This window comes from Corticium candelabrum, chromosome 9 (assembly GCF_963422355.1).
Source record: "Corticium candelabrum chromosome 9, ooCorCand1.1, whole genome shotgun sequence".
Taxonomy (NCBI): Eukaryota; Metazoa; Porifera; class Homoscleromorpha; order Homosclerophorida; family Plakinidae; genus Corticium; species Corticium candelabrum.
The window spans coordinates 3,550,003-3,572,502 of NC_085093.1; the positions used below are offsets into that span (position 1 = coordinate 3,550,003).

The following is a 22,500-nucleotide window of genomic DNA, read 5'->3' on the forward strand; positions in this document are numbered from 1 at the left end:
AATTGAGCAAGTATCTCTATTTCGGAAGCGATTTAATTTTGAAACCTGCCAGAAGGCAGTACAGTGTGTAGTATGTCGCAGTAAGAATGATGGAAATGTGAGGCACAACTTTTGCACATGCATAAGTCGTACGTCTTGAAACGACGTAAATCACCACATAAGCGAACTCCCACGAAGCATGTCACTGATCGCGTGGCTAGACTCCTCAGTTCAAGGCTCCTACAATGCCGCATTTGCCAGACCTGAACGAGGAGATTATTCATGAGTCTGCTGTGATATATGAGAAAGCAAACATTGGAGTGTGCAAATTATGAGTACTAACACACATAGTATATACGGATAGTATATGAGCATGTATAATCAATTTGCCGATTTCTAGAAAAATTAGGAAGCGATTAAATTTAGGAAAATGGTCGGTCCTTACAAAATTAAAGACTTAAAAATATAAACTGGATTTAGAGTATGTCCGGCAATGTCCAGAAAGAGAACGATACTGACTCTAGAACAAAGCGTCCTGGCACTGAAGGTCTATGAAGGAAACTCTTGCCATGCTGTAGCGCTCGAAGTCGGAGTTGGCAAAACAGATGCAGAGAAGAGATAACGAAGATTTGGAAAAGAGAAGAGGGGCATGCAGACAGAAATACAGCAAGTCCTGGACGATTTCCTATGACAACCTGGATAAGGTTGTTGTGACTGGTTTATAATCAACAGAGCGAAAAACATCCTCAGAAGTAATTGTATGATCTGTTACATGTATCCCAGTTAATGCCAAATTCTATACGAGGACATGATACACTGTGCAAGACATGCACCCAGCAGCACTTACAGTAGTATGTACAGGCTGCATGGCTACAGACCATTCATTTGAGGTGGTCCCGACATGCTAGTCAAAGAAGATCAACAAGTGAAGAAGCTAGTGAGTGGGTCACTTACTAGAGAATCAGGGTTTCCTGCTATGAAATCGTATAAAACCGTACGACATTTGTTTTACTCGTTTCATGTCAATACCTTCACTGACTGATATGATCCGCTGTAGAGGTAGTCCTGCGTGGCTACCAATGCTCTTACCCAGTGGTTCTGACCTGTCATTTCATGAACCATCTGGTGGTTGTGCATGTCCCACACTTTGATTGTTTTCAACGAGCCGCTGAAGAGAAGGTTGGACGATGTGGCCAACGTGCAAACGGGATTCTCGTGCGCTTGAATTGTGTGCTCGCACTCAAGATTACCGAGTTTCCACACTTTGATGCTGTTGTCCGCCGATCCGCTGTACAAACGTTTCCTAAACGTTTTCAAAGACAAAGAACATCAATTTGTGGTGTGTGTGTGTGTGTGTGTGTGTGTGTGTGTGTGTGTGTGTGTGTGTGTGTGTGTGTGTGTGTGTGTGTGTGTGATTAGACCACACAAACTTGCAAACGTACCCGTGAACACAGAGAGCCAAAACGATGCCCGAATGCCCTTCCAGCGTCCTCATACACTTGTACGTCGTCTGTATATCCCACACCTACACACCGTTCCAATATAACAACAAACATTAGTTATAACCCTGAGACACACACATTCATCCACCTTGATGGTCTTATCCGACGAGCCGCTGAAGAGCAACTCACCATATACACAGAGCGTCCACACCGGGCCCTAACAAATATCGTCGTCTCATCCACTGGAAATTTGCTTCAAGATGGCAACGTCTCACTCACCTCATGACCAACAAACGTACCCTTGCATTTCCACAAATGTTGATCCATAGCTAAATGATAAATAAATATAAATAAATAACATATATAGTAAATAATAAATATATAAATAAATAATAAATATACAATAAATAAATAATAAATATATAATAAATATTAAATATAAACAATAATTAATATATATATAAATATATAAATAATAGATATATAATAAATATATATACAATAAAAAATAAATAAAAATATAAATAATAAACAACTCAAAATAGAATTGAAAATTTGATAATAAACACTTTTGCCTTGCTTACTTCTTACTGTGCCCATTTGACTTTGAATCTGTTGCAACTCATTCTACATCCAATTCAATAACATCCTGATTGCAATCATTGACATACAATAAATAAATTACGTACACCCATGTATGAAAGAGAATGTCTCATATCGAGAACGTCACATGACACTTTGCCTTGCTTGTCTTCCAATCTCTCTGCACACAACAGCACAACATATCACTCACACGACTCTCGTTAATACCCGTCTGCTACTCTTGCCGAGTCTTATCGAGCAACTTTGCTCCAGCAGACCAAGTCGATCAGACAGACTGCCAACCGTTGCTCGTAGAGAGTTGACCTCGTTCTCTCTCTCTTGTAACTTGGTCCGGAGAGCAACAATCTGACTTTCCGTGTCACCAAGAAAATCCTGTCAACACAGGACACAAACATACATAACCACATAAGTGACATTAACAGTCATTGATCGCTGATTTTTTGGCTTTTTATTAATGAAGTGTAGATGTCACAGGCAAGTGCACTCAATCAGCACCAACCTTATCAAACAACTATACGTAAGTAAGAGCATAATCGAGCGACTCTGGTTTCTTTGTTTCTGTATGTACCCAGGTATGCTATCTGAAACTGCACTCAATCTCTTACCTTGACAGTCTCATATCGACATGATCTAAGATGTTCTCTAACCAGCTCACGTGTTGCCTTAAACTTACAGCTGCATGAAACGTAAGGAGATTAGTAGAATGCTGAAACTGTATGCTGATGAATATGCTTCTGTTACCCGTATCGTCGATGTACGCATGGTGTGTGTTCGCAGACATCCAAATGTGCCTCTAAATTCTGAAAACAAATCGTGGAAATGAATGGTATGTGAATGCAAATGCATACCACACACACACACACACACACACACACACACACACACACACACACACACACACACACACACACGAGACTCACCCGTTTAATCAAAGCCGGGCAACTAGAGCTATTAGGACACCGCGTTGGAGCATACTGGCAATGAGACTCGTGATCTCTACAGAACAACGTCAGCAACCAGTTGGTTCATCTACACTGACACAACCCATAGCAGTGCTGACCTTTTCTGATTTAATTTTATCTTGAATGGACAACCTGGAACACAAAACACATGCAACTGAAATTGACATTTACTCTTGACTGTCGCCGAGCATCTCACCATTAGGATCTCGCACGTATTCTCCAACACTGCTGCTAGGCCTGCATCCATATTTACAATACACTTGAAGCTCACCGATTTGATCAGATATCTACACACAGAGACAACACACTCATTGATATTGCTACTTAGTGGCAACAGCTAAACTGAAAACACAACTTCATCACATTACAGACGTTAGTTAGTATAGAGTTGTGGCATAATAAACAACAACTACTTGGGCAAGTAGCAAGCTGCTTTACATTGGTGTGACACAAGCTGGACCAACAGGTTGACGACAAAAGCAGATGCGGTCGTACATCAAACGTTGGATAATGAATAATCCTAAAATTATTGATATTAATGGAATTCCACTAGCTATACCCTCCTGGCTGAGTCAAAGTAGTCTATTAGATATCGTCTGGTCTCTGTCACAAACTCTCCAAGGGCTACTTCCTCTGACTCTTTCTTGACATTGTTGCAGTGTCGCATACAATGCTATATCCCTAGATATGCAAGGCACTGTGCTGCCATATATCACCTTGTTGCTCCAAACTCTCACTTGCACCCAAGCAGAGTGTGGGCATATGTATGCACAACGTATATGATGTCTGTAACCCTAATTCATCAGACCGTTTCAAGAACGCTTTCAAGTCACACTAAAACACTATACACTGTTCTCGCCAGTACCGGCCATGCTGGCGATTTCGGGTAGTGAGATAGCCGGTTGAGGCACGAACAGTAGCCATTGTTGTCGGTTGGGAGGGAGATGGTATGCGTGGTCCATGAACCAACATCTTAGTAGTAGTCAGATATGCATCCCAAAACACTCAAATTCTCCATGCCACACAATGGTCTGGGTGTCATTGACTCAAGGTCTAAAGGGGTCGTTTCCAGGTTGTTAGTGTTACTTGCACATGGCATATCTGGCTTACCTGTCGCAGAAACAAAACTGTATCTTTCCTGGTGGCACGCTCCTGACTCCTCTAATTGTCGTCATTGGCTAACTACTGATCTTGGCATGTGTACATACACCCATGCTTGACATGCCCCTACCTTCTACAAAGATGAGTCTTTGCATAGCTTTTTAGTAGGTCATGTAAAGAGCTGATCATAGAGATGACATTTGTTCTAGTCAATATTAGTAAGTATGCATGACAGGAATAGTTTATGAAAGCATCCATCCTATCTCAAAGTTTACAAATCCAAAGTGACATCATCTTTATGTATGATGTCATAAGTTAATTAGCATTGCAGGTTGACAAAAAAATCCTGGCGAGAACACTTCTACAAATACAACATTGACGGACATCCTAATGATTTGCTTGTCCTAATTGGCTGTATAAATTAGATGCATACAACTCAACATAACAGGTTTAATCAATATAACAGGATTAATCAATATAACAGGTTTAATTAAATATAACAGGTTTAATTAAATATAACAGACTTAATTAAATATAATAGGTTTACTGTAGTGGTCAATCACTTACAGCAATGTTGGACACGACCACAGAAAGAGGACAGTCGTCGATCGGACACTTATCTGTAATGCCATTGAAAACAGCATTAGCACATATTCCTGTGCTATGTACATGGTTACCACACAAGTACACACCGTGCTGCCGCGTCACTGCACATGATCTGCAGAACGTATGCTACAAATGTGTATCATGGTATTTGATATCTGCCTTCACAAAAGGTGCACACGACATACCCCACACAACGTGATGACCGGGTCCTTGAAAACGTGGTTGCATAGCATGCAGCACAGCTTCTTCGACGGCTCTTCCACAAACACAATCACCTCCTATCAATGAATGCACAACATCAAAATCAGTAAGTAAATGGAAGTCTAGCTACAGTAAGGCAATAGAGAAGTTTGGTGTGTAGTGGACCGTATGTGCAGGCAAGCACAAGTACCATACAATACAATTTATTATTACATACATACATATACATACATACATACATACATACATACATACTTTCTCATACATACATGATTTCATACATACATACATACATCTATTATTACGAACCTCTAGGGTCAAGGTTCCTCATAGATAAACAACCAGTAAGTTAGACAAACGATTTTACACAAACCTTAGAAACTGTATACGTGCATGTATGGATGTAATCTTTAATGACAGTACATTTCACTATCAAGTCATCTGTGTAGTTGCCTGCATCATAGTTTGTGTACAGTAAACATTTCGAGCAAAATACCATTCATTTTGAAAGCTTCCTAAAAATTTCAGACAAGGGGCCATCCGTAATTTTTGTATTTTTATAAATCCGGATTCGGGATGAATCGCTGTTGAGCCACCCACCCAGCGCCAATTCTGTCCCTAAAATAATGACTTGACATATTCCCGTATTGACGACTGACAAGCAAGCAACTTTATAATAAATGAGTGAATGATCTCCACTACAACTTTTCAACTACATCTGTATTTAAAGGCTTTTGCATGTCAAGCATTTTTAGCCACTGACTATCCCCATGATTGAGGATGCAGCCAATTAGACGTGGTTCCTAAATGGTCTCGTCGAAATGACACACGACTGTCAGCTGGTAGGGTTTCTGATGTTCTGCTCCTTCTGCACTGTCTGCAGCGTCTGTACAAACATTACTGTCCACTTTGTGCTCCTTCAAGGTTTGTAAGATTGCTTCTGTGCTTTGGAAGCGAGCTTCTTTTCCTAAACTTTCTAAACTCTAGTAATTATTCACTTTTCTGAACCTGTAATTCGCCTACTGTGCTGTCACAGTGCAAAGTCTTCATAAACTGAGCAGCTGTGGTATGCTTGGCTTGCACTTATAGTTACCTGGGGAAAAGGTTAAAGTGGTTTCAATTGGCATTGTAATAACAATGGCTGTCTCATTATTTACTTCTTCTGCCAGGTCAACACCAGCAAGGCGACCACATGATTTCGTATTCTTAAGAATTCGGATTTACGGCTGACCCACCCACCCCTTTTGGCTCAAATCCGGATTTATAAAAAATTCAAAAATTACGGATGACCCCTAATAACCTAACATTGTAAGATGCAGCTCACACATGAACCACATATCCTTAAACTCATGGTAATTTGTCTCCATACTCTAGGTAGCAAAAGAAAAGCCATAAGTCAGCGAAAGCTGCTAATACTTATATCTCTCAATTGTCCCGATTCCTTCCTACCAACTAAACTACCAACTGGTGTGTGTGTGTGTGTGTGTGTGTGTGTGTGTGTGTGTGTGTGTGTGTGTGTGTGTGTGTGTGTGTGTGTGTGTGTGTCATTGACTTCAATTGCAAACTACTTGAACTACAAGCATAGCGATTTAGCAAAAAATATTATGAAATTTTAATAATAATAATGATGCATGTTACACAGCAATAAATTATTTTCTAATGTATAATCAACATCAAATGAAAATGTTTCAAATTGCCAAATGTTCTAAACTACTAGAAACTGTGCATGCAAGCTGGCAAACAAAATGACTTTAATAAAATTATTTAAATACGTAACTACCACCCCAGCAACTACTGCACAGAAACCAGACTATAACGAAGCTGACACTCACGTCTAGATCTTCATCCGTCTTGACAGACTTGATCGACCCAATAGAAACCACCGACACATTTGTCGTCATTCCGGCAAATCTAAGAGGCTCGATACCACTGGAGAGCGTCTAGAAAGTGGGAGGGTGCGTCAGACGTACAACAGCAAGTCGAGGACACACACAGCATGACACACGTCCATCACCTTCTCCTGCTCATCGTGCGTATCGCCGGATCCCGAGCTGCCCTCGACACTGTTGTAAAGCCAATGACCGTGCGACGTCGACGAACTGCGCTGATACGGCTTTCCCGTACGCCCGCTCCAGATCTCGTCTGCACAAGAAATTAGATCGGATGTAACAATCTGGATCCGGTTCGACCACAAAATCAGAGAAATGCGCCTTACTCATTGACTTGGTCGTCGTTACAGATTGATGGTCGGTTGCTCCAAATGTTGTCTCGTATTTTGGCTAAAGCACAGCGATGCCGACTCGACTGTGACAGTGAAGCAGGAAGGATAAGTGCGTGCTTACCGTCGCTGCGGCGATGCGATGTTCACTGCTCGAGCGCGCGGCAATATTGTTCTTCGGCTTCGATGGTGAGTATCCTCCATCGCCGACGTTGCGTGATGCTGTTGAAGGCGAAGCTGATGCCATAGTTGGGAGAGAGTTCGTATTATCCGGGCAAGTCGATTTAGTCACGTGTCACAGTCCCTTGCTCACGACTGCATTTGTAGAATGTCTGCGTACGACCTGTCTCTGGACGATATAATTCGAAGCAAGAGGAAGAAACCATTTCTACAGAAGAGCGGCGCGGGTAGAGGGCAGAGGCCTCCAATGAGGGGTCGCGGTCGGGCGGGATTTATCAGTCAAACCGGCGGTCGAGTGGGCTCGTTAGGTAGAGGAAGAGGTGGCAAACCATCTCATCTGATGTCAAACGACTTACGCTTAACAAGACTTGGACTATCAACTAGGAAGTTACAAACACATTCTCCCGGAAAGAAACAATTCACTGGATTTGATTTGAGGCAGAAAATTGTGGCTCGTAGTGGACAGTCACAAGTCCACGCCAAGCCTCACAGACCGGCACTCGAGGGAAGGACACTCACGAGAGCAATAACAGATACAGTTAGTGATCAGTTGGGCAGAGTGACCAAGCCAATTGAAGTTGACCCTAAGCCTACAGTAAAATCAGGTAGAGGAATCAAGGTGACCATCAAGGGTTTGGGAAGAAGAGCAATTGTAAGTCGACTTCAGGTTTAGTTAGACTAAAAATTCTACAATAATTAGATTAATATTTGTAATTCTAACTTTGTGGTATTGTGATATAATTATAATGCACTGCCACATTAAGTAAGCAGTCATATTGGGGTGACGTCTAGAAATGCAGAGGGTCAGGTAACACTTTATTTCAAGTTGTCAGGTAACACTGTCTAGTTTAGCATAGCATGGGGATAGTTAGGTTTAGTTGTGTCCACAGTCACTGGCTCTCTGAGATGAGTGAATGTGGCATCTATTTCCACAGGCATTCAGACATAGCTGCAGTGTTTGTTTTGCTGCGTGCTTACCTCCAAAAACGGAAACTTTATTATAAGTACATGCCTCAGTGTGGGTTTGGTGGAGTTGCTCAGACTGAACAGATTGATATTTATTTTTATTTGTGAGATTGTTTATGTGATATGGTGTCAACAGATGTAAACTTATTGGTAAGTAGGGAGTAGAGTTTTGTGTATTTCTGGAGGCTTAAACTGTCGTTCACTTTGCTGTAAACTGTTGTGTATGTTTAGTAGGGCCAAAATGCTAATGACTAAATTACTGAATCGCTATGTGATCATCTGTTTGTGTTAGGCCCGTCAGGAACCAATCCAGGTAGATAGACGGGAAGGGAACCAGCGAGACTTTGGGATGAGAAGAATATCGGCACTAAACCACACTGTTAGAGTAAGAAGTGTGTGTGTGTGTGTGTGTGTGTGTGTGTGTGTGTGTGTGTGTGTGTGTGTGTGTGTGTGTGTGTGTGTGTGTGTGTGTGTGTGTGTGTGTGTGTGTGTGTGTGTGTGTCTGTGTCTGTGTCTGTGTCTGTGTGTGTTTATGTCTGTGTGTGTTTATGTCTGTGATAGACGACACTTGTACTTAGGTACGCGAAATAGATGAGAGACGTAAAGGCAGTCGGTATGCAGAACATGTGCGTCATCGTCCAGGACTCGAAGACGACAGTCCAAGAGTCCTTTCACCATACAAAATGCGACCCAAGCAGCCGGTATCGAATGACTGGACTTTTCCGCCATCACACATCTAATTGTCTGTCCGTCTGTGTGTCTAGTTGTCTGTCACCACTGGCACACGTCTCGTTGTCTCCAATCTCCATCCCAACGTATCAGACAGAGACATTGTGGTAAATCTCTCAATACCCGATTCGTACCCCAGTGTCTAGCAATCCGTTTCTATAGGAATTATTCTCGGCTGTAGGCGAAGTGCAGTCCGCGTGCTTCATCGACCACGGGGTTGCAGAAGTGATTTACTACAGACCCGATGACGCTGAGGTCGCGTTCAAGAGATATCACAATCGCAACTTGGACGGTGAGAAACCGGCCGCCACCATCATCCATCAAACACACACACACACACACACACACACACACACACACACACACACACACACACACACCGCACGCACACACACACACCGCACGCAAGCGCGACACACACACACACACACACACACACACCGCACGCAAGCACACACACACACACACACACACACACACACACACACACACACACACACACACACACACACACACACCGCTCGCAAGCGCACACACACACCGCTCGCAAGCGCACACACACACACCGCACGCAAGCACACACACACACCGCACGCAAGCACACGCACACACCGCACGCAAGCACACGCACACACCGCACGCAAGCACACGCACACACCGCACGCAAGCACACGCACACACCGCACGCAAGCACACACACGCACACACCGCACGCAAGCACACACATGCACGCAAGCACACACACACACACACCGCACGCAAGCACACACACACACCGCACGCAAGCACACACGCACACACACCGCACGCAAGCACACACACACACCGCACGCAAGCACACACACACACACCGCACGCAAGCACACACACACACACACCGCACGCAAGCACACACACACACACCGCACGCAAGCACACACACACCGCACGCAAGCACACACACACACACCGCACGCAAGCACACACACACACACACCGCACGCAAGCACACACACACACACACCGCACGCAAGCACACACACACACACCGCACGCACACACACACACCGCACGCACACACACACACCGCACGCAAGCACACACACACACACACCGCACGCAAGCACGCACACACACACACCGCACGCAAGCACGCACACACACACACCGCACGCAAGCACGCACACACACACACCGCACGCACACACACACACCGCACGCAAGCACGCACACACACACACACCGCACGCAAGCACGCACACACACACACACACACCGCACGCAAGCACGCACACACACACACACCGCACGCACACACACACACACCGCACGCAAGCACGCACACACACACACACCGCACGCAAGCACGCACACACACACCGCACGCAAGCACGCACACACACACACACCGCACGCACACACACACACCGCACGCAAGCACGCACACACACACACCGCACGCAAGCACGCACACACACACACACCGCACGCAAGCACGCACACACACACCGCACGCAAGCACGCACACACACACACACCGCACGCAAGCACACACACACACACACCGCACGCAAGCACGCACACACACACCGCACGCAAGCACGCACACACACCGCACGCAAGCACGCACACACACCGCACGCAAGCACGCACACACACACACACACACCGCACGCAAGCACGCACACACACACACACACCGCACGCAAGCACGCACACACACACACACACCGCACGCAAGCACGCACACACACCGCACGCAAGCACGCACACACACCGCACGCAAGCACGCACACACACACACACCGCACGCAAGCACGCACACACACCGCACGCAAGCACGCACACACACACCGCACGCAAGCACGCACACACACACCGCACGCAAGCACGCACACACACACACACCGCACGGGGACACGCACACAATGTACATATACTTGTTGTAGGACGTCCAATGATAGTCAAGGTCGGTGTGCTCAAGCCAGACATGTACGGTGATGCAGGAGTCTTCGACAGGACAAGTCGCCGCGTTGCTGCTTACCAGCGTCCTCTAGCAGATGATGGCATTGGCTTTTCTGTCAGATTCTGAATGTACTCGTGCAGTTGCGTTGGCATGTAGTTGGTATTGTATACGTAGACTGTACGAGCCGCTCGTTACATGCTTCCGGCTTAGCTATTAGGGCGTAAACTAGGGAGTGAAACTTGAGGGAAAAACGGAACGAGTGTGACATTGTGTTACGCAGCAATTCATGTTAGAGCTTGAACCCAAGGGAAACGCAACACAAACTCGCTTGCTACGCTAACAGAAATCACCAGATACTAAAAGTATCACACGGTCATTTCAGTCCCTCTAATATAATAGCAGGACAGTTTTCCACGCAATCGCGCACACACCCACGCACCCACACCCATGCACACACGCACGCGCGCGCGCGCACACACACACACACACACACTCACACACACGTACAACATTTAATTCTGTGTGTCCGGCACTACCGATTTCGGCGCCATTGAAAAGTTGGCAGCCAGACGAAATCGAGAAGTCGCCGATTTTGACGGGTTTTTTGTTTTGCTTTCCGCAGCCGTTCCCGCTGCTTCCGACTTCGAATCCGAGACACTGGACGTCGTAGACGCATCCAACTCCGCTGTATCCGAGGCCATCCGGGAACTACCGAGCTCCTCCAACCCGGACGTTGTGTCCACTCTTGCTTCTCCAGCCTCTGCGGTCTCGCACCGACTGCTCGCCGGAACTATCGTTTCCAGCGACACCAGCTGGTCTGCATTACTGCTTATCATTGCAGCCAATTTCTCCTCTACGCTAACATTTTCTTTTCCCGTCGGCTTCGGTTGCACATCATGCGTAGGTGGTACCGTGTCCGACACGCTCTCTACACAAGCACCTGACGGACCCTTTCCTAGTCCGTCAGAGCCGTTTGACCCGACGGGTCCGCTGGTTAATATTAATACACCAGCAGAGCCTTTATCCTCGGGATAACCCGCGGTAGGAAATCCAGACGGATTTCCTTCCCTAGACAAATGACCGTCCTCACTGGTCCAAGTATTTCCGGTCGTCTCCGTTGACGGTTTTCTTTCTTCTTCACATGAATTCTCCGCTTGCTTTTTGTTTTCCGATTTTCTTTCCCTACTTCCTTCCTCGTCCGCCAACGCTGCGCCACTAGCATCAAGTAAGGCAGTCGTCATATCAAACGGCGCGGGCTCATCGAGAAGCGAAGCGCTCGAGTTCCGGTGCTGAAACCGTGGGCTTACAATCGCCGCGCTACTGCCCGCGGGCGGAGTGTCCAGCGAAATCAGTGCAACATCCTGGGCTACAGTACCATCGACGTCGTTCACAGAACCTGTCACGTGACTGCCAAACACCTGGGACAGCTCGCTCATCAACTGTTGGTCGCTCAGATGTTCCGACATGTCCACGTCATTATCCTTAGTGACGTCATTCACTCCGCCCAGTAACGGCAACGTGATCAAGTCGGGAACCGGGTGATCCAGGAGAATCGACGATTCGCTATTTTCATCGCTAACAACCTCTTCCGGGGGTAGAGAACCGAGACGGATTATGTCGCCCACTGGAACCGTTTCAAAGTCCATCAGACTGTAGGAGGCTTGACGGTCGACTGCGGGAGTGGGATGGTGCTGCTCGCGGTCTTCCTCGTCTGATGACGCAGAGCCTTCAACGACTACGTCGCTCTCTTCGCTCTCGTCGCTCTCTTCGCTCTCGTGTGCTAAAGGCAAGACACAATGACAATCATGATAAACCTGATGTCACAGGAGATACACTCCCAAACTGAATTTCTTAAGATATTGGGAACATTCCAATGGTGGTAAGAGATTGTGTTCACTGGAACCAAATTTCTTAGAAAATTAGACTAAGTGGTTTAGAACTTAAACACGGATTCAAATTTCCTATGGCTGAGAGAAATAGAACACAGCAACAGAAAAAAATGCAATTTTGCATTGATCCATAACAGACTACAATGTGAACTACTAGGACATTGCCAACATCCGCTCTGGTGACAATTTAACACACATCCGGCTCTCAACCTGCCCACATCGGAATGGTTTGGTCATCTAGTTGTTGACAAGACCCACTACTGTAACCAGAGACTTCGCCTCGATTCCGACAAGAATCACCAGATAAGGTTCTATGGGCTGGCCCACCGGACCGGAGGCCCCTTAGCCAGCCAGCCAACCCTTCAACCTTCCTGACCAAATGCTTAGGGTACACCCAGCTAAGCTTGAAACGCCTACAAGTGTCACATCTATGAGGCTGTCTAGAATCACATGCAAAGCAAGTAATCTCGTTTAATACCAAACGAGTTTCAAAACTATAAAAATATTTACTTGTATCGCCTTTCTAAAATGTCAAAACTGGGAGTGATTAGGCTGGAAGGTCATTGGGCCACCCCTAGTGCAAAATTCTGGACAAAATTACTACACCTACTGCGCAAGCTCAATCAAGTACGGATTAGAGTTACGGTTAGGGTAGATCTCTGAGACCATGCCCAATTTGCTAAAAATGTGAAACGAACGTGCCCGGTTTCCTGCTGTGCCTGATCTCCTGTGACACCAGGATACATGGAACGAATTGGAAAATATACACAAGCTTCAAATTTCCCAGAAAACGAAGAGCGGACGTGCCATTTCCTACGTTCCTCTTTCCCCAGATCCGTTCCCTCAGGTCCATTCTCTATATCCTTGGAAATACAGAACCACCATTCCCGGTTCCTGCTACCTTAGGATCGAGTGTCCAGCCGGTCGTCTTCTCCCAGGAGGACTGGCTGGACACTTGAGCCTACCACTACCTCAGATCTCTGACTACCTATGAAAACACGGACGTACAAACTTACCCTCATGCCCGCAGACATCAGACACCATACGCACAATCATCACTCCCTCACACTCTACGAGCTTCACAAAAATGAACAAATTACCACCGCCGTTAATAAAATACGTTGTGCCATCCTACCTGTACAACTCCTTCGGCAGCTTTAAACAGATCTATTAGCTTCTTGTAACCGTAGTCGGCGACACGACATTGACGTTTGAAAAACTGATCGAAAGCGGCCGTGAAGTTGGAGAAGGCGATGCTTTGGTCTGGTCTGCTGGCTAAGAGCTCACTTACTTCACGGCAGAATTTCTCGAGGAGATCACTACAGCAAGGACCGCTTTCGATCACTTTCTCTTTGGAGTCGGGATCGGCTGTGGTACTGCCATCTACCAGTTCGATAAACTGTTTGTCTCCCACCTGGACAGCCTGGAGACATGCACGCATGGATCAGAATGTACTTTGATATGGACAAACAGACAGGCAGACAGACAGACAGAGACAGACAGACAGACTATTTTATTCTTCAATAAATGCTATTACATGATCCACTCGCAAGACGGTAACAGTTCTAGGATTTCTACATCAATGAACATAATGCTGAATGTCTTGGTCATATAAGAAGTCCTCTACTCTACACTGACTGTTCATATGAGTCAACTTTCTAATGATCACTCTTGCATTGCATCTCTGTACACACACACACACACACACACACACACACACACACACACACACACACACACACACACACAAACACACACACACACACAAACACTCTCACCCCCACCCACCCACACATGCACACACACGCGCACGCACGCACACACACACACACACACACACACACACACACACACACACACAGATATCTGACGTCTCCACCTGTCCTAGAAATCAGCTTCATTGTTTCGACCCATCAAATTTCAGGACTTCAATCATACCTGGTCCAAATATTCCTCCGCTAAAGATCCCCACCAACCACAGTGTTACAAAACAAGAGGCACACAGGTTGAGCTTGATTTTCTCAACTCCCTTTTCTTGGCTGCATATCCTGATTCTACTGCAGCACATTTTACAGTGTCACCACTCAAGGATGCGCCATCAACACATCTAATTCAGTAGTTATTGGAACTGTCAACTGCTACGTTGCCTGGTAGGTTTTCAGAATTTGTGTACCTGTTTCTAGGGTCAGTCTGAGTTGCAATTTGTCAGACAGACAGACAGACTGGGAGACAGACATACTGGCAAACAGACATGCTGGCAAACAGACAGACAGACAGACAGACTAAAACTAAACTCAGTAGTTTGCTTGCATTTAGTGTTAGTTAGAAATGTAATGTAGAGTTTGTGTTTCAATAAATGAAATTGACAGACAGACAGACAGGCAGATAGACAGACAGAGAAAGAGAGAGACAGGCAGGCAGGCAGACAGACGAACACACAACTACGAGCGACAGCAGACAGACAGACATATCTATTCTCAACTTATCAAATACACATACGGACACACAAACTGATAAAAATAAATGCTCACACTGACCCTCAGCGTCTCGGGCACAGCTTTGATCAACTCCTTCAGCTTACTACAGCCATACTCCGCGACCTTCATCTGCCTCCGAAGTATCTGATGGAACTTTGCGGCAAACTTACAAACTGGAAGACGACACCCGTCTTCTCCTTCCAGCACACACCTCGCCTGATACGCAAACACAACAGCAGCATTGCTGAGAACAGCCTGCATAGCAGTGCCAGATCCTTGCAACTTCACGTCAGGCAAGAAATTGAGAAGATCCGACAGCTTGGCAAACCCGTAGTCCGATGCAGACAGTTTCTGACTGTAAAGGACCTCATACTGCTTCTGAAATCGCATCAATTCAATAGAAAACTCGGGTTGATCCTTCAACATCATTTCAACATTCCGTGCAACATCAGACAAATATGCTACCCAAAGCAATAATACGATCATTCGACCGACAATGTGATAATTATTGAGCCGTACCTGGCACTCTCAGGCACAAATATTTTACGTTTTCCTCGGCTTTCACCTGTAACACACGCACAATAACTACAAACGCAGTGTAGAGACACCCAAATAATGCCTGTGTACATCCGTTATGTCTGACATAGAGTCAAACAGTTCGGACAGTTTCGTGACTCCGAATTCGCTGAGCTGTAAATTCTTCTTAAAACTTCTCTGGTACGTCGGCATGAAGTCGTCGACGCGGAGACGAGGCCGGCAGAGGTCTTTCAGTACGCCGAGTAGCCACAGCTTCAGAGCATGCAGCTGTTGACGATGACGAAAAGTCAAATGTTTCTCTTTACCCGAGGCCAAGATCTACAAGTGTATAACAATTATAATTATCTGTCGGCAATCAGTAGACTACAAGTCGAGAGACTTCGTAAGCATTTCCATCGTTTAGCAGCACATGCACAGACACCAAATCAAGCAACTGTACTAGCAAGTTGGTAGTTACAGCACAATCAAACAGATGCCATCACTCGAGTTAGAAAACGTGACCATGAAACTACACAATAACATAGAATAATCACACAAACGTTTTGCAGGTCTATTCTTGCTGTTTGGGCTTCCACCACGGAACTAGATTGCATGTTTAGCTCAAGCAATTCCAACAAAATTACGTGATCGCTAAGTGACTTGATTGTTGTCCTTCTAGCAACCTAGTTAATGCCCTTATCATCAATGAAGGTTGTCCTCCTTGCTAGTCGGTACAAACTACTACAGATTGAGTGTAACACTTCGTGCACAGAGCGACGGACGGTTGAACTACGTCGTCACTGCACGAATGCACACGTAAACACAGCACTATGAAACAGTGGCATACACACTTAGCAGCCAAACTCAATGTTTTCTCAACACTCGACTTGTTGATTATAATAGGATTATATTTTAGATACTCAATGTATGTGACTAGTGCACATTGCCACCGCATCTACATTCTCAAAACCTTTCAAAAGTTGCAATTCATTTTATCAACTTACTGCAAATCAACAAATGTTCATAAGCTATTTAATTTCATAAATTGCAAGAATTTACGAACTTAAATTGCTTACTAACTTTGTAGTTCAGATATCCATGAATACTTGGATTTTTTATTGTATAGTCATTCTACTATACAAACAAGAGTAAAGTCCGCTCGGCTCATAGGACTATGCAAACAATGTCCAAAAAACTCACTAACATAGTAAGCAGCAATAGCAGGACTAGCAGCACAACTTGGAATAGAAATAAGTCCACCAAGATACTCCTGTTTAAACCTAGCAAATTGGCTTTAGTAAGCCAAGAAATCAAAGCCATTGACAACGCAGTACGGACATCAGCAGGTATTTACCCGGATGTTTATTGAGCCTCACTATCACTTCCATGCACATCTTCAAGAGGCATGAGGGAAGTTTACGAACATTTGTTGATTTACAGTTTGTCCTACATCACCCTTTAAAACTACTATCTAACAACATCAACGTCACTATGTAACATGCATTTTAAAAGCATCAGAAAAAACAAAGAAGAAATACAGATTAACTACCGTACTCGCTTGATTATTACCCCACCCCAATTGGTTGACCAGAGTCAAAGGTCAAGTATGTGATGGGGTCTATTTCTAAAATTGACACCTAAAGTTGTTAATTGCCGGATGTTGACTGATTTGTTAACTTCAAACCACCACCATTACCTAAAACAAAGAGGGTGTTCAATTGGGCTCTTCAAGCCTCTTCCAGCAGAGGCTCCATGTGCACGCCACTCTTCCAACTTCTACAGCTCTGCCACTACGGTCAGAAGAGCCAACTCTACCAACTCTGCTGCTGGTTGGACGAGGCTGAAAGAGCCCAATTGAACGTGCCTAATCTTCTATACGTATCTGAGTCATCCAAACCTTCAACATGTGGTCGACAAGCATGCACAAGTTGAAGAATGTCAGCATTCTACAGACGTAAATCAAGCAAACAGTCACTGTGGAAACCACCAATTAGTACTAATTAAAAGACTACGAAGTGTGGAAATCTTAGAGCCTTGGACAAAGTAGGGGTGAGGACTTACTTGAGCCGTGGGGTAATAATCAAGTGAATAGGATCACATGCCACACGAGTAAACATCAAGTCAGTCAAACCCTAAACCTCAACCTACCTGAATTCGCCTGGAAACCGCAGGTGTCGCTATGAGCTCTCCCAACTTCGTGAAACCGTACTGCTTGAGTTTCAGTTCGGTGCCACATATCTGATGATACAAACCCACAAAGGACTCGAACGACACCGCACAACCCGGACGACTGTTGAGAACGGTCACAATGTTCTGGACGACATTGCTCAGATCCGGGCCGGTTCTAGACGGCAGGTGTGCAGCCACTGCCATTTGCATTGCACCTCGATCGAGTGACACGGCTATTTCGGGTATCTGACCGGATATAGTGATGCCGGGGATCTCTTTCAAGATATCCTCCACTGCTTGGCCGTCTTTGTGAAAAGGCAACTCAGAATGAAACATGTCCACATACTCGGAAGCAAAACTGAAACACAAAGTGCAACACTTGTGATGATTACAGTCAGTCGCAAATGCAGTCTGAGTTCGCTAGCATAAGTATCATGATAAGTATGTATTGACAAACTACCAGTCTGTCTGTCTGTCTTCTCTGTGTCATCTGTCTATAAGTTGTCTGTCTGTCTGTCTGTCTGTCTGTCTGTATTCAACATTTTGTCCATTGACTGTTATTGTTTTGCATAAAGTTAGTGCTTGCTATCGGTAGAGTAAGCGTTCAAATAGAACAATCTGTCTGTCTGTCTATTGTGGCTCAGTCTGGCAGCACAATACAATAGTCTCGACTTGAGCTAAATGCTTAGATGAGTTAAGCATTCCGCATCAAGTTGCTAGGAATGAGTATTAACACTCAGAAAACCGTCTGATGACATAGCAGCATACAATCCTACTGGACATTTCACTACAGATCTGGATATTTCTATGGCTCATCCACTTCCTTGTGACACCCTACAACCTCCTGCAGAGAAATAGGGCTGCGCAGCCGAGTTGAAGAAACAAAGGAAAATGAAAAAATAAGAACAACAGCAATCTCAATGAGGGTCTCATACAGTGATACATCATGCATTCCCTTGGTCTTTGACCCCTTTGGCTTCTGGAGCCTTGTGGTTGAAGAATATCTCACAAAGATGAAAATGGGATAACAATGAAGCGGATTTTAGAGACAGATGGAGGAAACAACTGTTATTGTACAGACTTGCAACGTTCACATGATTTTTAAAAAGTTGGCTAAATTGTCTAAGTGCAAATTTTGATGACTTTATATGTGATAGAAACATTCAACATTTTGTTCACTGACTATTTGTATAAATCTTGTGTAAAGTTAGCGATTGTCATCGGTAGAGTAAGCTTTCAAATATCACAATCTGTCTGTCTGTCCAATACATTTTCAACATTGAAATCTACATACAACACAACTAAGCAAGTCTACGGTCCCAATCGCACATAACCTCTATCAAACTAAAAACCTACAGAAACCAGCCCTATATAGGGCTGTACAGTAAAGCACATATATAAAGCTCAAAATTCTGTGTGTGTGTGTGTGTGTGTGTGTGTGTGTGTGTTCGCGATCACGGCCACGTCTTTTGGCTGTTCGCAACCGAAATCGGCACACACACACTCGGCACACAAAGGGGAAGATTTGCATAAAAAAATTCAAAAAATTTGCGTACGGTCCCCTCTTGAGAGGTCGACCCCCACGTAAAATTTCTCAATGACGCAAACACTACACATTCTAGTTCATTCGAACACGCGCCCACACCAGTTCTGTGTAGACTGTACGTGTTGTCATCCTTCGCAAAGCTTTGAACAATCAAATATCTCTTGCCAACTGAAGCGCTACTCTCCTAGAGCTAAATTCTGATTGCACCACATCCAACCTACACGTTTACTGTACCAAGCGCTACACAGGGAGTTTGTCAATTTCTATCAAAAAAGCGCGAAGACAAGATTCGAATTCATTTAGCACATCCAGGACTCGCAACAAAGATTGCACGTGACGTGTCCACACATGCTCAGCTCAGACTGCATCTTCCGTCAGAACGCTACAGTATCTTGCCCAAACGAAGGACGGGCATGGATCTAGTTATTAATAATTATGTACAGTCGCGTGTCACTTATCCGACCACCTTGGGACCGGACTCCTGTTGGATAAGTCAAAATGTTGGATAACTGAAGCTGTTACGAACTCAACTATTGTTCATATTATACGGCATTTTTTCCACATTAGGTATACTGAATGTAGATGTAGAGTGAATGTAGATGTAGATGACTGTAGAATACAATGAGAAGAAACGCTTGAACTCACTCTCAAACTTGTTTCAAGAAACAACTGACATGCACGTGGATGTACATGTACGCAGCTGACCAGCCACGTGATCACCCAAGTGACAAGCTTGACCTGTCAGATAACCAGCGTGTCGGATAAGTGAACGTCGGATAAGTATATTGTTCAGTCTTTTGACTTTCTTCGTAAGTTCCAGTAAACGTGATGTCTTACATCATTGTCATACATCATTGTCACTGAACTGATAAGCATTGTCTCCAATATGTTGTACAACTTGATGCATTCTGACGATGGTCCTCATCATAACACGAGAGAAAAAGTCTTTAAAACTGTTGAGCCTCATCACCCCATCTGCCTTAATGTTCAAATACCAAAGGAACTGCTGTTGGTGCATACCCTCCTGGTAGCTGTTGCAAGTCATACTTTGTGTGTTTAATCTTTTTGCTTCTGGATGCTGCAGTCCCATCAACATAAGCAGCTCTAGGTAGGATGTCTTGCTGAATGGGTGTGATAAGAGAAATGTCTAATTCTGCTGCTAGCATGTCTGTCTGTCTGTCTGTCTGTCTGTCTGTCTGTAAATGCTGCATTTGTCTATGACACTGAACCGGTCTGTCGCAACCCTAATCGTCAGACAACATATCCTAGTTACCACAAACATACAAATTCGGTCTCCTACCTCATCAAATTGATGATCCCACGACATTCAAACAAGCGAATAATATTAGTACAAAACTCTGCCATTGATGATGGCTTGATCTTCGCCCGTGGACTACGAGCCGAAAGAGAGACAATAAAAGCATCCCTCTGTCCATCCAGACACACAGTCTCCACAATCTTCTCCAATATGCTGAATCGACAGTGATGACGAAATCTAGACAACAACTCATTAGCAAGTGATACTATACTAAAGTTTGTGGCAAACAAAAGGAAATGAACAGCTGAACAGGAAGCAAAGTTCCCAGAGATGTTCTGTTGCTACACACAAATTGTGTTTCGATTTACGTAAACAACATCGTTTACCTTTGACGGTAGATTTCGAAGAAAGATTTCAGTGGCAACCAACCGCAACGCAAGTCGGACAAAATGGCATAGCAATTCTGTCTTGTATTGGCCAACAGCTTGCTGAGATCTTTGACAAAGCCGACTGATATGTAAACGCCCTGGAATAGTGTGCTGTGAAAGTTGTCTATGCATTTGGCGGCAACAACGGACGACTCGACTGTCACGTGGACACATTCAAATGCCCCATCTGGAGGATCAAAACTAACCCGAATAACCTAAAAACAGATTCAGATGCAAAATTTTGATGTGTCATAAATTTAGGAATTCGTAACAAAATTAGTCTGTCTGTCTGTTTGCAGGGGTGTACCTGGCACATAATATATAATGGATGAATTCTTTCAGTGCTTTAGTGGACTTTCCCACTGAATCCCAGTCTATTCTAATTATTTTATTAATTAATTACAAGGTCTATTAAAAGACACTGGTGAATGTGTAACATTGCACATTGTGCGTCAAGGAGTTTTGGAGTCTAAATTCGCTTACATCGATCTTGCCAAAACATCTGGAATGTGGGACCAAGAAAGAACTTTAGTATTTACAGCTTCTACATCTAAGGATGCCATTGCCATGGTAATGGTACCAATGTGGCACCAGGATTTAATTAAAATCGTAGCACCAGATCTGGCATAGGAGTCATATACACTTGGCATTCATGGCTAACTTAGACTAGGGTTTGGAGATAAAGAAAGCATTGTATAGACTATTTGCAACTATACGATTTGGGAGCACCATCTAGAGCAGCCAATTTTTTGAGTTTTGGACTTGGTTAATTTGCTGATATCACTGTTAATATTAATTAATCAAGTGGTACTGGAAAGCACCTTGAGACCACAATCTTGGCACCATGCAGCCATACCTAGGGCCAGCAACACGACAGCTGGTGCCAATATTGCATGCAGATTCATTGTATACAGTAAGAGCGGACCTCCTACTGAAGTGAGTCGGTTCGTTTGCACCCCTCAAATCCCCCATAGGTACTGTACACGCCTGGTTTGTGCACCCGATTTCCTGTCTGCAAGCGCATTCATTTCCTTGTCTCCTCATCTATCTGTCTCGAATAGTCAGAGCCAACTGTTACTGTACCTTTCCACATCGTCCAAACATTGCCAGGATCTCCTTCCGTAGACTCGATTTCGACGACTCTTTCCTTAAACCGTGAACCATCAAGTCAACACCACCTGGTGGACCTTGCCCGGGCACACGAGGCTTCACTCCAGGAACGGACAGTGGAGGCATGAGACGATGGCCAACGGTGGCGTAAGAGTGAGAAAAGCGTGGCCCAAAT

General features: G+C 44.7%; 3 protein-coding genes across 3 annotated transcripts in view; 1 reads left to right on the top strand and 2 right to left on the bottom strand.

Annotated features, from left to right (window-relative positions):
• LOC134183902 (E3 ubiquitin-protein ligase TRAF7-like) overlaps positions 1-7,381 on the bottom strand; it is a 10,016-nt gene extending 2,635 nt beyond the window's left edge. Inside the window, exons 1-19 of the mRNA XM_062651486.1 lie at positions 7,237-7,381; positions 7,110-7,173; positions 6,909-7,036; positions 6,727-6,834; positions 4,879-4,971; positions 4,780-4,819; positions 4,655-4,707; positions 3,183-3,273; positions 3,085-3,118; positions 2,945-3,020; positions 2,766-2,824; positions 2,630-2,699; positions 2,249-2,396; positions 2,111-2,184; positions 2,006-2,048; positions 1,701-1,750; positions 1,570-1,638; positions 1,422-1,504; positions 1,009-1,282 (exon numbers count right to left, since the gene is read on the bottom strand). Of these exons, the coding sequence (XP_062507470.1) occupies positions 1,009-1,282; positions 1,422-1,504; positions 1,570-1,638; positions 1,701-1,750; positions 2,006-2,048; positions 2,111-2,184; positions 2,249-2,396; positions 2,630-2,699; positions 2,766-2,824; positions 2,945-3,020; positions 3,085-3,118; positions 3,183-3,273; positions 4,655-4,707; positions 4,780-4,819; positions 4,879-4,971; positions 6,727-6,834; positions 6,909-7,036; positions 7,110-7,173; positions 7,237-7,359 (1,680 nt within the window). The 5' untranslated portion in view covers positions 7,360-7,381. The remainder of the gene's footprint in view (positions 1-1,008; positions 1,283-1,421; positions 1,505-1,569; positions 1,639-1,700; positions 1,751-2,005; positions 2,049-2,110; positions 2,185-2,248; positions 2,397-2,629; positions 2,700-2,765; positions 2,825-2,944; positions 3,021-3,084; positions 3,119-3,182; positions 3,274-4,654; positions 4,708-4,779; positions 4,820-4,878; positions 4,972-6,726; positions 6,835-6,908; positions 7,037-7,109; positions 7,174-7,236) is intronic.
• Positions 7,382-7,414: 33 nt separating this feature from the next.
• On the top strand, positions 7,415-11,207 carry LOC134183939 (uncharacterized). The gene is made up of 6 exons (XM_062651529.1): positions 7,415-7,944; positions 8,551-8,643; positions 8,837-8,959; positions 9,023-9,094; positions 9,150-9,279; positions 10,916-11,207. Exons 1-6 carry the CDS (start codon positions 7,441-7,443, stop codon positions 11,056-11,058), a joined length of 1,065 nt encoding a protein of 354 aa, XP_062507513.1. The 5' UTR covers positions 7,415-7,440; the 3' UTR covers positions 11,059-11,207.
• The window catches only part of LOC134183938 (meiosis regulator and mRNA stability factor 1-like), a 15,048-nt gene continuing 3,640 nt past the window's right edge, over positions 11,093-22,500 (bottom strand). Inside the window, exons 5-14 of the mRNA XM_062651528.1 lie at positions 22,299-22,500; positions 21,174-21,430; positions 20,830-21,024; positions 17,963-18,341; positions 15,926-16,153; positions 15,818-15,863; positions 15,359-15,759; positions 13,957-14,244; positions 13,838-13,898; positions 11,093-12,712 (exon numbers count right to left, since the gene is read on the bottom strand). The exon at positions 22,299-22,500 is cut by the window's right edge and continues 417 nt beyond it. Coding sequence (XP_062507512.1) covers positions 11,445-12,712; positions 13,838-13,898; positions 13,957-14,244; positions 15,359-15,759; positions 15,818-15,863; positions 15,926-16,153; positions 17,963-18,341; positions 20,830-21,024; positions 21,174-21,430; positions 22,299-22,500 — 3,325 coding nt within the window. The 3' untranslated portion in view covers positions 11,093-11,444. The remainder of the gene's footprint in view (positions 12,713-13,837; positions 13,899-13,956; positions 14,245-15,358; positions 15,760-15,817; positions 15,864-15,925; positions 16,154-17,962; positions 18,342-20,829; positions 21,025-21,173; positions 21,431-22,298) is intronic.

What these genes read in the sequence shown, in the direction of transcription:
- LOC134183939 (XM_062651529.1), top strand. Translation starts at nt 7,441, where the DNA reads ATGTCTGCGTACGACCTGTCTCTGGACGATATAATTCGAAGCAAGAGG. An exon ending in GTTTGGGAAGAAGAGCAATT is followed by an intron (nt 7,945 to 8,550) that starts GTAAGTCGACTT and finishes TGTTTGTGTTAG; the next exon opens with GCCCGTCAGGAACCAATCCA. An exon ending in CACTAAACCACACTGTTAGA is followed by an intron (nt 8,644 to 8,836) that starts GTAAGAAGTGTG and finishes ACTTGTACTTAG; the next exon opens with GTACGCGAAATAGATGAGAG.